Here is a 12242-nt window from a genome sequence, read left to right as displayed (position 1 = left end):
TAAGCTGGAGAACAGTTCATGCCACCCGGCCCGAACAGTGGAATGGGGGAGCAGTATAACAGAGGACCACCAGGCCCAATGGGCAACATGCCTCTGGCTCAGAGGCAACAGTACCCATATGGATATGACCGAAGGTAAACAAACTATACTTTCTTAGAGTGGTTTTTGTCATGCGTGAAGGAATCAGATTGGGATCAGGTCTGCTCTATTCTGACATCCGAATGTATACTTTAAAGTTACCACAACTGACAAGAGCTGTTTGTTGGTTTACAGGCAGGAACCAGGAATTGGCCCTGATGGCAACATGGGACCTGGAGCTCCTCAGCCCAACATGATGCCGTCTGGTGCTGACACGGGGATGTATTCGCCTAGCCGTCCTCCACCACAGCAGCGGTCAGTACTGCTCAGTGCACAGAAAGGCCCGTCTTATAGATAAAATAAGAGAAAGATGGCCCGAAGACATTTTCCGTTTGTGATCTTGGCAGAGTTTGGGTCACTTGTCAGCGCTTCCTAACAGCATGACCTGTGCTGTTACTGAAGAGGAGAAATGTAATGGTGTGAACTTTTGTTGTTGTTGTTTTCAGACATGATACCTATACAAATCAATACCCTGGCCAAGGAGCTCCCCCTGGTGGCCCATACTCAAATCAACAGCCAGGAATGTATCCACAGCAGCAACCGGTAAGGACATTTTGTTCAGCATTTATAGAACTCTTCCTGTGGTGTTAAATCTGTCTTTTTAACATATGATTAATCAGATGGATTTCATTATTAAAATTTGAGGTCTTCCTATTTCTGCCACTTTCCAAAAGTACATAAATATCAGCTGTAATTGTTCTTAAAAACAAGCTTGAAGGCCTTTGATGATTATGATGCTGAATGTTATCTGCTGACAGAACTACAAGCGTCCTGTAGATGGAGGGTATGGTCCTCCCGCCAAGCGCCATGAGGGAGAAATGTACAACGTTCCTTACAGTGGTCAGCAGCAGCCAGGACCCCAATCTTCGGGGCACCAGGGCCAACAGGACATGTATAACCAGTACAATGCATATCCTGGTGGAGATCGCAGACCACCTGGCCCACAGAGCCAGTTCCCTTTCCCCTTCGGACGGGAGCGAGGACCATCATCTGCAGGCCCGAACTCCCAGTCCCCCATGCCCCCCCAGATGATGGCAAGCCCCATGCCTTCAGGTCCTGATGGCCCTCAGGGCCCAGTGTGGCAGGGTCGCAACGAGATGGGCTATCCCAACTATCCCAACCGCCAGGGACCTCCTGTACCAGGCCAGGCCCCTGGGTACCACGGGATGAACCGCTCCGAGGAGATGATGCCATCAGACCAACGCATGAACCACGAGGGACAGTGGCCCGGTCACGTCAACCAGAGGCAGCCTCCATTTGGCCCTGCTGGTTCTGGACCACCTATGACCAGACCTCTACCCTCCACCTACCAGACTTCCCAGAACCACATTCCTCAGGTGTCGAGCCCAGCTCCCATGCCCCGGCCCATGGAGAGCAGAACGTCACCCAGCAAGTCGCCCTACATGCATCCTGGCATTAAGGTTCAGAAAGCTGGACCTCCAGTCCCCGCCTCCCACATTGGCCAGGCCCCTGTGCAGCAACCCATGATCCGGCGAGACGTGGCCTTCCCTCCTGGCTCTTTGGAGGCTACTCAACCCCACCTTAAACCCCGGAGGAGGCTCACCATGAAAGACATTGGTAGATAACTTTCCTTTTTTATTCTTGGCTGTTGATACTCCGTTAATAACTTGGATGTACCTCCCCCCTCCAATTTCTATTTAATACCCCTCAACACTTTTTAATTAGAAGAAAGTTTTTAATTTTTACCAGAGAAAATAATTATTTTTGAGTTTTTTCATCTCTCAGTGAAAATCCACCTTTTATACTGATGTAATAACAGGTTATGTTCACTTTAGCTTATTCTGTTTTTGTCCTCACAGGCACTCCTGAGGCTTGGAGAGTAATGATGTCACTAAAGTCAGGTTTATTAGCTGAAAGCACCTGGGCCTTGGACACCATAAACATCTTACTGTATGATGACAGTAGCATCTGTACTTTTAACCTTTGTCAGGTAAGCAGCTCTAATCCCCATCTGGTCACCTTTTGTTGAGTCAACGCAACAAAATGATTTGGGATTGTTGTTTTTTTTTTTAGCTCAGTTTAGGATTGCTTTATTGACCTTTTCATTGCCTTCGCAGCTACCTGGATTCCTGGAGCTGGTGGTGGAGTACTTCAGACGCTGCCTCATCGAGATCTTTGGCATCTTAAAGGAGTATGAAGTAGGAGACCCTGGCCAGCGCACCCTAATTGACCCAAATGCAGCCGAGGACTCTGATGATGATATTCCCATGCCTGAGGGAGAAAACATGGACACAGATGAGGAGGATGAGGAAGATGAGGTGGTAGAGGAAACAAAGATCAACGCTGACACCTCCTCACTGGTCCACGTGAAAGAGGAGGAGGAGGAAAGCTCTCTGAAAGATAAGTCTTCAGAGGATGAGGAAGAAGAAAAGGAAAGGGAGTCTTCTACCAAGGAAGCCAATAGCTCTACCTCAGGGTCCTCCCAGGACCCCAACGTCCACTTGGAAAAGCCCAAGCAGGCTAGCAAGTTTGATAAACTCCCCATCAAGGTGGTGCGGAAGAAGAATCCCTTCCTGGTGAACCACTTGTCAAAGCTTGGGCAGCGACAGAGCTTTGACAGTGGCCTGATACACTGGAGCATTGGTGGTGGTGACACTACTGAGCACATCCAGACCCACTTTGAGAGCCGGATGGAGCTACTCAAGCAGCGGAAACGCACGCCAGCAGCCACAGAGGGCCGCAAGAAGGACATGGCGCCCCGAGCAGCAACAGAGAACCCTGAAAAATCCAAGTTCAGTGGGGAAGATAAGGCTCGACAGCAGCAGCAGCCCCAGTCTTCTGAACCTGACAAGTCCCCATCGGAGAAAACCTCGCCTCCCGTTCCCGTCGGTGCGCCGGTCACTGCCACCATTGATGATGTACTATCTGCACGTCCAGGGTCGGTCACAGAGGAAGTGGTCCGTGGAGGTGCTGAGGAGCAGAAGGAGAACGGCAAGTATCTGTTCAGCATCAACCCGGATCTCCAGAGCCGCCGTAATGTCAAGATCTTGGAGGACGAGCCACACAGCAAAGACGAAACGCCGCTCAGCACTCTGTCGGACTGGCAAGACTCGCTAGCTAGGCGCTGCATCTGCGTTTCCAACATCGTCCGGAGCCTCTCCTTTGTCCCCGGGAACGACCTGGAGATGTCGAAACACCCGGGCCTCCTGCTGCTGTTGGGCCGCCTGGTGCTGCTCCACCACAGGCACCCTGAACGTAAACAGGCGCCGGTCACCTATGAGAAAGAGGAAGAGGAAGATGAAGGCGTGAGCTGCGAGCGAGATGAATGGTGGTGGGACTGCCTCGAGGTGTTGAGAGAGAATTGTTTGGTCACTTTGGCAAACATCTCAGGCCAGCTGGACCTTTCTATCTACCCAGAGAGCATATGCCTCCCACTGCTGGATGGCCTGCTCCACTGGGCTGTCTGCCCCTCAGCGGAGGCTTTAGATCCCTTCCCCACACTCGGGCCCCACAGCTCCCTTTCACCCCAGAGACTGGTCCTCGAGACCCTCAGCAAGCTCAGCATCCAGGACAACAACGTCGACCTCATTCTGGCAACGCCACCGTTCAGCCGCTTGGAGAAGCTCTACGGCTCGCTCGTGCGCCTGGTTGGTGAGCGCAAGGTGGCCGTCTGCCGGGAGATGGCAGTCGTCTTGCTTGCTAATTTAGCCCAGGGCGATAGCCTGGCAGCGCGGGCTATCGCTGTGCAAAAAGCCAGCGTGGGTAACCTGCTGGGCTTTTTAGAAGACAGCTTAGCGGCCACGCAGTACCAGCAGAGCCAGAGCTCCTTGCTACAAATGCAGGGCGGCCCCCAGTTTGAGCCTACCAGCGTGGACATGATGCGGCGAGCAGCCCGGGCGCTGCACGCCCTGGCTAAGGTAGAGGAAAACCACTCAGAGTTCACTTTGTACGAGTCACGGCTACTAGACATCTCAGTGTCCCCACTTATGAACTCTCTGGTGTCCCAAGTAATCTGTGACGTACTGTTTCTGATTGGCCAGTCATGACAGCCGTTGGGGGGGTTTCAGCTCTGCCTCTTTCCGTTCCTCCTCAACCTCCTTCTTTTTGTGCGTTTGTATGTACGTGTGTCCGTTGCGCGTGAATGAAAAGAGTAGACTGTCCTTTGTTTTTTCTTTTCCTTTTTTTTCTCTTTAATTTATGCAAAATCACCTCGGATTCCACTGTCTTTCTACCCCTGCTTCTCACTAAAAGGAAGGAATATCATGAAGTAGCTGTGGATTTTAAACGTCTGAATCGGAAAGATGCCGGCAGAGAAGAGCGGATTGGGACCCAGGCATAGAACAGAGTGAGCTGCCCTGCGGAACAGACTTGTTTTGTTTTTTTGTTTGTTTTGTTTTTGTTTTTTAATGAAAAGAAAAAATCTTCAGAAAAAAAAAAGAAAAAAAAACTGTAACCAAAGTTGCTGTCTCGTTTACAGTGAGTTTGGGGGATACATGTGCTCACTCTCTCCCTCGGAGGGGTCGGCAGAGGAAGAGGGCACAGACTAAACAATATTATGGTTCATGTTTGGAGGCTACATAGACTCATGGACTGTGGTGTGGTATATTTGCTGTAACTTTGGATGCTATATACTCAGCCCCACAGGAACCACATTATTGGCTGTGAACAGACATCTGTCATGGGAGGCCTGTGCAGTAGATTGTAGGACTTTTTTTCTGTACTGTACACCTTAAAAACTGTAAACATACTGTAATAATACTGTTTCACACTGAGATACGCTGGCTTGGCAGCAAACTGTAGTTTTTAAAAACAGTTTTAGTTATTGTCAAGAGAGAAAACGGCTTTCCCCCCAAAGTATGGTGAACCTACAACACCCCGACCTCTTCTCTTTGTCCCTTGATTGTATGACTTGACCCTTATATTAAAAAGTCACCTATAGGACTGGTCCTCAACGCTAGATGCAGTCCAAGCTGCAGTGTAAATATGTTGTTGTACATTACACTTCTCTCTCTTTCTCAACTTCTGTTGCTCTTCACCGTTTTTAATCATCGACGATTCCGAGTTTTACCCCCACATCAGCTGCGCCGTGCGACGACTCGACGCCCACCCGCTCCGTTACTTCGGCGCCTCACCCCCCGCTCAGTTTGGGGGAGGGGAGGGGGTGTTCAGCTGCTGTCCGATGCCACCCCGCCCCACCCAGCAAACGTTTAAGTTTCAGTTTGTGTCTAGTCTGGGTGTAGAGAATATTAACAGAAATCATGTCTGCGGTTTTATTTGAGCTCCTTCACAAATGACAAACTTAACCTCGATGAAGAAACCAGTTTTAATTTTTTTTTTTTTGTTTTTTTGTTTTTTTTCAGTGATGCGAATTCTGCATATTTGTATTTCAGATGATGTAGCTAAAGACTTGATGTAAATTCCTTTTTTTCCCTTTTTTTGGCTTAATGAATATCATTTATTCAGTATGAAATCTTTATACTATATGTTCCACGTGTTAAGAATAAATGTACATTAAATCTTCGTAAGACGTTTGCTGTGGATTTATTTATTATTCCCTTTCTCCAGGGCTGAGGCAGAGCTGAATAAAGTCCTGAATTTTCCACGTGGCTCACACGCTTCACTTGTTCCGTGTCCCAGACTCTGTTCTGCTGACGGTTCTGAAACGTTCAGGCGGATGCACACACTCAGCTCTGTGGGGTTCTCTGCTTATCGGTTTCAAAGCCATGTGTTCGCTCCCCGCATTGATTGACGCGTCACAGCTATGTTGCAACACATATTTACATCAGTAGGGAGGAAGAACCGAAAGAGCTCGCTCTCATTTACGGAGTGTGGAAAGGCTGCTTTTTTTTTTTTAATTTATGACTGGAGTCACCTTGAAGGTAGAGGATTGGGTGGAACTGAGAGGCGAGAGCTGGCCATTAGAAACATCCAGAAGGAGCGGCAGACTTAATCTAGAAGGAAGAAAATTACAAGAAAGACAAAATCCTTCAGTTCCACAGACAGCATGATGACGTTTCAAAGGGTACTTCTCCATCGTCTTCATCGAGGAGACAAATAACATCCGTCAAACCGAGAGTCAGAAAATGCTAAATGTGTCACCATCTGGGTTTTCAGAGACTGTTGCAGCTTCTTAAAGTGGTTTCACAGAGTGACGTTTTATTTATTCAGGGATTTAACAGTTTAGGGTCTTTTCATCAAAACAAAGTGAAGTCTTTGTTCCCCTTTGGCAATAACGAGTTTAGAAAATTTGGATTTTGGTGAAATGCAATAAGGCAGTGGGCGTCCTGACGTAAAACGGCTTATTCATGAACTCTGATAAGTCAGATAGTGTAAACGCATGAAAAGCACCTGTTGTGTGTGCAGTAGAGCCGTTATATTGTACTTGGATGTTTCAAGCTACATCTCAACCTGTAGCGTTGGGAACTTGCACGCTTTGTTTTTTTTTTTTTGAAAACCCCTCAGCTCCAGTTTTAGGGGGGTTTTCTGCTTAAATTCTTAAGTACAGGTTACATCAACAGGAAATGGACTAAATAGTTCTTGGCAGATTAACGGTTTAATTAAGCAAAAATAAATAAAAACAATGAAAATATTCACAGTTGCATTTAGGAGGAGCTCAGTCTTTCCTGTTTAAAGTAGAAAAAAAAAAGCTTGTGTAGCCAACATTAGCTTTTATTTCACTAGATTCATGTCAGCTGGTCTCACTTTTAACAGAAGCTCAGTGAATTGTTTGTCCCATGGCACTCTCTTGAGGTCATTTGTTGGTACTGGCACAATACAGGCCATAATAATAAATAAATAGTTGGGCATTGGTGCAGGGGACTCGGATGCCTGTGTTAGTGTGGTGTCTGCACTTTGCTCCCGGGCTGGTTCGCGGGGGTCTCGGGGACGTTGTCCACCTCCTGGCACTGTGGGGTGCAGGGTGGGGATTGGTGAGGGAGCCTGGCAGAGGGACTGTGGTGTCGGGTTGTGGCACAGATGATTGGGGGTTTGGGGAGGGTCTCTGTACTCTGAGTGCTGATGTACAAGGGTGTGAACGTGTATTTAGGTGCAATTGTCTCACAAGGGCCTGCTGTGGGGTTGTTATATAGGTTTGCATATAGTTTAGTACGTGTGTATATATTTAAATTTTGGATAAAAGCAGAACTCAAACAGGAAGGGCAATTAGAGGGAGAAGGGGTATGAATAAGTTTTACTTCTTTCCCTACTATTCCTTTTTCAAATTCAGTGAATGGGTTCTACAAATATGTTTAGTCTACAAGGGCAGGTAGCAGCTGGGCCAGATGACAACCGCAGATTCCTCCCAAGCTCCCACTCTGACCTCGTCACTGGTCCTAGCAGCTAATACTCTGTAGCAGGACCACAGCAGCTACCCCCCAGTCCCTCACATACAGGCTGCTAGAGATTAGCTACACATTCTGCAGATGTTCCCAGCCATGGGTTTAAGAAAGAAAAAAAAAAAATTGCACAAAGGGAATCCAAAAGACAACTGAGAAAGATCTAAAGGCCACTCTGTTAGCAAGCTGCGAGTGATCATGCTGCCTACTTGTACCTGAATGATATGTGGAATATACTGGACACATTTGCAGTGCTCTGGAGTCTCACAGAACTCCAGGTACTATTAGAGGGGAAGTTTTAAAATTAAACCTGGACCTTAATTCTGGCATAAAATGTTAATCTACTCACTGATAACACTTTGGTTAAAGTCAGCAGCCGGACGATATTTAGATCACGAGTTTCATGTACATCCATATAACGTGAGAGAACGGGGCATAGACAACAGTGCAATGTACACAGTTAAAGTATTGGTAAAATACTGGATAGTGTAGTGGTATGATTGCCACCTTCCATGTGGGAGACCCAAGTTCAAAATCACCAGCATGACCCTACATGCCTACCTGTAAGTCACTTTGGATAAATGCGTCTGCTAAATGCATAAACATTTCATACACAGAAGACAAGTAGAGAATATCAAAATATTTTTAATTTAATTTTTCAAAATGGAGTAGCAGCACCTGTTGGTAGAATGAGACCCATTAGAAGTCAGGCTTAGTCAGAACAGCGAGACAAGTCAGATACTCACCTGCTAGAGTCAGTGGTGCTGACTGACCCTATGCCATTTGGGTCCTGGATGAACACTTGGGAGCTGTGGCTTGTATTGTGCCATCTGCTGTGGTGGTGCAATAGGAGTCTGCTGTATCTTCTGGACCGTCACTTTGTTCTGGTCAGCAGGTTCTCTCCACCGTCTTATAACTGGACCACCGAATCTTTGAGGGATCTCGTAGACAGAGACTGGGGCAAAGCCGGGAGCAGAAGCTCCCACTGTGCCGCTGCTCCTCTTGGGAACAGGGAGTCTGTGAGCTCCCTGAACTGACAACCTGCCGCTGGGGTTCTGTTCATTGGAGGCAGAGCGGTGTCTGTAGCTTCCTTGGGTTTTTGCACCAGTCCCAGAATATGGCTGGCTCATATGTGGTTTTCCCATCCAAAACTGAGATGAGAAACCTCTGGGCTTTGGTCCGTCAGCTCTACGGCCTAAAGACACCTTTTTTGCAGGGGCACGAGCATATGTCCGCATCTGCACAGATCTTCCTGGTGGTGCAGCACCTACTGGGCTAAACAATGCGGCAGTTGAGCGCAACAGACCATAAGGAGCTTTAGCAGAGGCCAAACTGGAGGGGAAGTCTTTCCCAGAACTACGAACAGATGCAGAGCTGCTGGATAGATACTTGTTAGTACGCGGTGTACCCTGCTGGACTGGCTGAGCTACCTTCTTGCTGAGATCCTTCTGGTTCCAACTGCGCGGACTCACAGAAGATCCACTTGAGATAGCAGTAGAAAGGCCAAACGACTGCTGTGGCACAGTTTGAGCATTAAACCTGTTTGAATATGCGCTTTGCCAGTTGGGTTTTGACACCAACCTGCTCTGTATTCTCACAGACTTCTGGGCTGGCTGTGAAGGAGCTTGTGTATATCTACTAGTTGAAAGTCCTTGACGAGAACCTCTTTTGGCTTGTGTCTTAAGGCTACTACTCTGGACTGAGCGTGGAGAAAACGAGATTTGTCTGACTTGATTCTGGGGATAGACACCGAGTTGTCTTAGTCTGCCAGCATATTTGTTGCCATTTAGGGAGCCCTGTGCTGTAGAACAGAAAGAGAGATGTCAGTCTACTTTTGTAGGGAGTTACAGTAGCAGCTTAAATGTGTTGTGCTCACCTTCTGAAGCCCATTGACAACATACATGCTCTGCTTGAACTAAAACCAGCAAGATCCTGCACAGAAAATAAGACACTACAGTTAAAAGACACAAGACAACTCATCACTTCTAATCAAGGCTGCAAACACTTACCCCAAACCAAGTCTACAAGTCATTCCTGTGTGCCTACAGTCCAGTCAAAGAACCAGTAGCCCAACTACTCTAAAGCCACCTACTCTGCATGTGCATCCAGCAGTGATTTGGTATTTATTTCAACCCGAAACCAATCAGTGCTGAGTGTCTGCAGGTGCTTCTGCGGTGGAGTAAGGGTGATTGCTGGTGCTTCGAAATAAATCTAATGTCCCTTAACAACATGGCTGCAACCTTTTGGTCCTTTCAGTATTTAGTCATTGACTGGAGGTTTAACATTGATAATATTAATAAATCCATCTAATATGACCTTTCTTTGAGCCAAGCTTGATTTAGAGAGGAGAATTATGAGGAGATTCCCACTTTAATTGTAAATGTCAGCACTCACCTTTGGGATTATAGGAATGCCACACACACACTCATAAAATGACAATTTGGTAAAAGAGACAAAATAATGTGTAAGACCTGGGAACAACTAGCTTTTTTATTTGGGTCAAAGAATCTGACAGGTCACAGAATGTGCTTTTACAGTAGAAGGGCCGTAGAGCGTATTTTGCAGAGGTTGGTACAAATTTGTGATTTGGCCCAATTCCTATTCCAACTCTCAGCCCTACCAATTATTCTTACCCCTACATTTTAGATGTTTACGGTCTGCTTTTTTTGAGAAGGTAATGGATTATTTGTTTTCTATCTCTTTAATTTGATGTTACGGGCCAAGTGGAGGGCCAGTTGATCATTACTGCTTGATTCCTAAAAGAAAAGGGGACCTTATCCTTTCCAGTCGAAGGGATAAGACCAAATGATACGTTAAACAGGATGTTTGGGAATGGGTTTTTATATAAGTGAAGATTTTGTAACTAAAAGTGAAAAAAGTATAAATTAGACCACTCGCACTCAAACATAATTGACTCAAAGCAAAGTCTTTTAATTACATTTTTATCACTTGATTTAAAGATAATTTATGAACTTTTCTTCTGTTTCCAATTAAAAAAAAGTATTTGTAAGTGTATTTCTGAATTTCTCATCTACTTTTAATAATTATTCTTTTTTTGTGGCATCGCTATCATTCTTCAAGTTGAAGTACAACCTAAACAGTGGCAAGTTCCACGTGTCGGTAAAATGTAGTTCAGTGTACTTCAACTCCTGAGAAGAACTATGCACCGTACAAATGAAGACGAGGAGTAATGCCAACATCATGCAGGTGTGGTAATTACTGAACTGAATCAAAGGTGTGTTGGGAGAGCAGAAAGTGAGACTAACTGATAAAAAAAACAGACTGAAATTACAACAAGGATACAAAACATAAACAACAGAGCAAAGAACTAGAAAGCCAAAATAAACATAAATTAAATTAGATACCATAGACTGCTGCATTTTTCAAACAGAGACTTTATTTCATTGGAAGGCTTGAGATTAGACTTAATTCAATTCAATTCAATTCAATTCAATTTTATTTATATAGCGCCAGATTACAACAATTGTCATCTCAAGGCACTTAAGTAATATAGTCCAATTCAAGCCAATTGGAATTCAATTCATTGTAATCATAATCCAATTAATTCATATAGAGCTAATTAAAAAAATTAATATCCTAGCTAAGGAAACCAACAGATTGCACCGAAATGTGTCTTCAGTCTAATCTCCCGTCCTGAGCGTGCCTGTGGCAACTGTGGAAAGGAACGACTCCCTTTTAACAGGAAGAAACCTCTGGCAGAACCAGACTCAGGAAGGGTGGCCATCCGCCTCGACCAGCTGGGGTTTGAGAAGACAGAAAAGAGGGAAAAGAGGGGGGGAAAACACCATAACGCCATTCAAAGGATATCTGTTGGAACAGGGAAACATAGGTTAATAATCACAATAATGTCACATGTACATAAAATCAATTTTGAAATTAAACAGGGGGAAAAAGAGAGCAAAGTGAGGAAAGGTGTGACAGATGAGGTCCCCCAGCAGTCTAAGCCTATAGCAGCTTAACTATGGGATGTTTCAGGATCACCTGAGCCATCCCTAACTATAGGCTTTATCAAAAAGGAAAGTTTTAAGCCTAATCTTAAAAGTGGAAAGGGTGTCTGCTTCCCGGACATTTACTGGCAGCTTATTCCACAAGAGAGGGGCCTGATAACTGAAGGCTCTACCTCCCATTCTACTTTTAGAAACTCTGGGAACAACAAGTAAACCTGCAGTTTGGGAGCGAAGTGCTCTGTTAGGAAAATATCTTACAATGAGATCTTTAAGATATGATGGAGCTCGGTCATTAAGAACTTTATATGTGAGAAGAAGAATCTTAAATTCTATTCTGAATTTAACAGGGAGCCAATGAAGAGAAGCGTTAAGTAAAGATAAGGCGTGTAAGTTATGGTAAAGACTAAGCCACAAGGCAATGAATTAAATGTACAATTGCTCTGAAGTATGATTGTGTGGCTTTGTCTTTTTTTTATCTTCACTATCTGAAATCACAAAGACCATTTTTAGATGTTAGAGAAACGAATGAAAAGAGAGACAAATGAGCATTCCTGGTGTGCATTACAATCAGTAACCCTTTTCACATACGGGTTCTGCCTGCCGGGTTCTGTTCTAAACTGTATAAAAAGAAAAGGGAAAATGTTTCTTTGCATTTTTTCATTTTCTTGGATCAATGATAATCAGAATCAATACTTTTTTCGCAGATGGTTAGGGTATCATTTAATGGCAAAAGTATGCATTTTTGAAAAAGTGATGTCATAACACATACTTTCTAACTCTTTCAAGTAGGTCCACTTACAATAATCTTTGACAAGGCAAAGTATACTCAGTGGACAATGTG

General features: G+C 45.2%; 2 protein-coding genes across 4 annotated transcripts in view; one reads left to right on the top strand and one right to left on the bottom strand.

Moving 5' to 3' along the window:
* Nucleotides 1-5630, top strand: part of arid1ab (AT-rich interactive domain 1Ab) — a 47663-nt gene extending 42033 nt beyond the window's left edge. For all 3 annotated transcript variants that reach the window (XM_072369873.1, XM_072369874.1, XM_072369875.1), the window contains 6 exons: nucleotides 5-134; nucleotides 274-393; nucleotides 585-681; nucleotides 897-1716; nucleotides 1959-2089; nucleotides 2217-5630. In XM_072369873.1, coding sequence (XP_072225974.1) covers nucleotides 5-134; nucleotides 274-393; nucleotides 585-681; nucleotides 897-1716; nucleotides 1959-2089; nucleotides 2217-4145 — 3227 coding nt within the window. In that variant the 3' untranslated portion in view covers nucleotides 4146-5630. The remainder of the gene's footprint in view (nucleotides 1-4; nucleotides 135-273; nucleotides 394-584; nucleotides 682-896; nucleotides 1717-1958; nucleotides 2090-2216) is intronic.
* Nucleotides 1-12242, bottom strand: part of tmem222b (transmembrane protein 222b) — a 78561-nt gene that overhangs the window by 22566 nt on the left and 43753 nt on the right. The window lies entirely within an intron of this gene.

The sequence above is a fragment of the Leuresthes tenuis genome, unplaced genomic scaffold, assembly GCF_036924035.1.
Source record: "Leuresthes tenuis unplaced genomic scaffold, fLeuTen1.0.hap1 SCAF_18, whole genome shotgun sequence".
Lineage (NCBI taxonomy): Eukaryota > Metazoa > Chordata > Actinopteri > Atheriniformes > Atherinopsidae > Leuresthes > Leuresthes tenuis.
The sequence above is the reverse complement of the archived record's forward strand: the minus strand, read 5'-3'. Positions and strand labels throughout refer to the sequence as shown.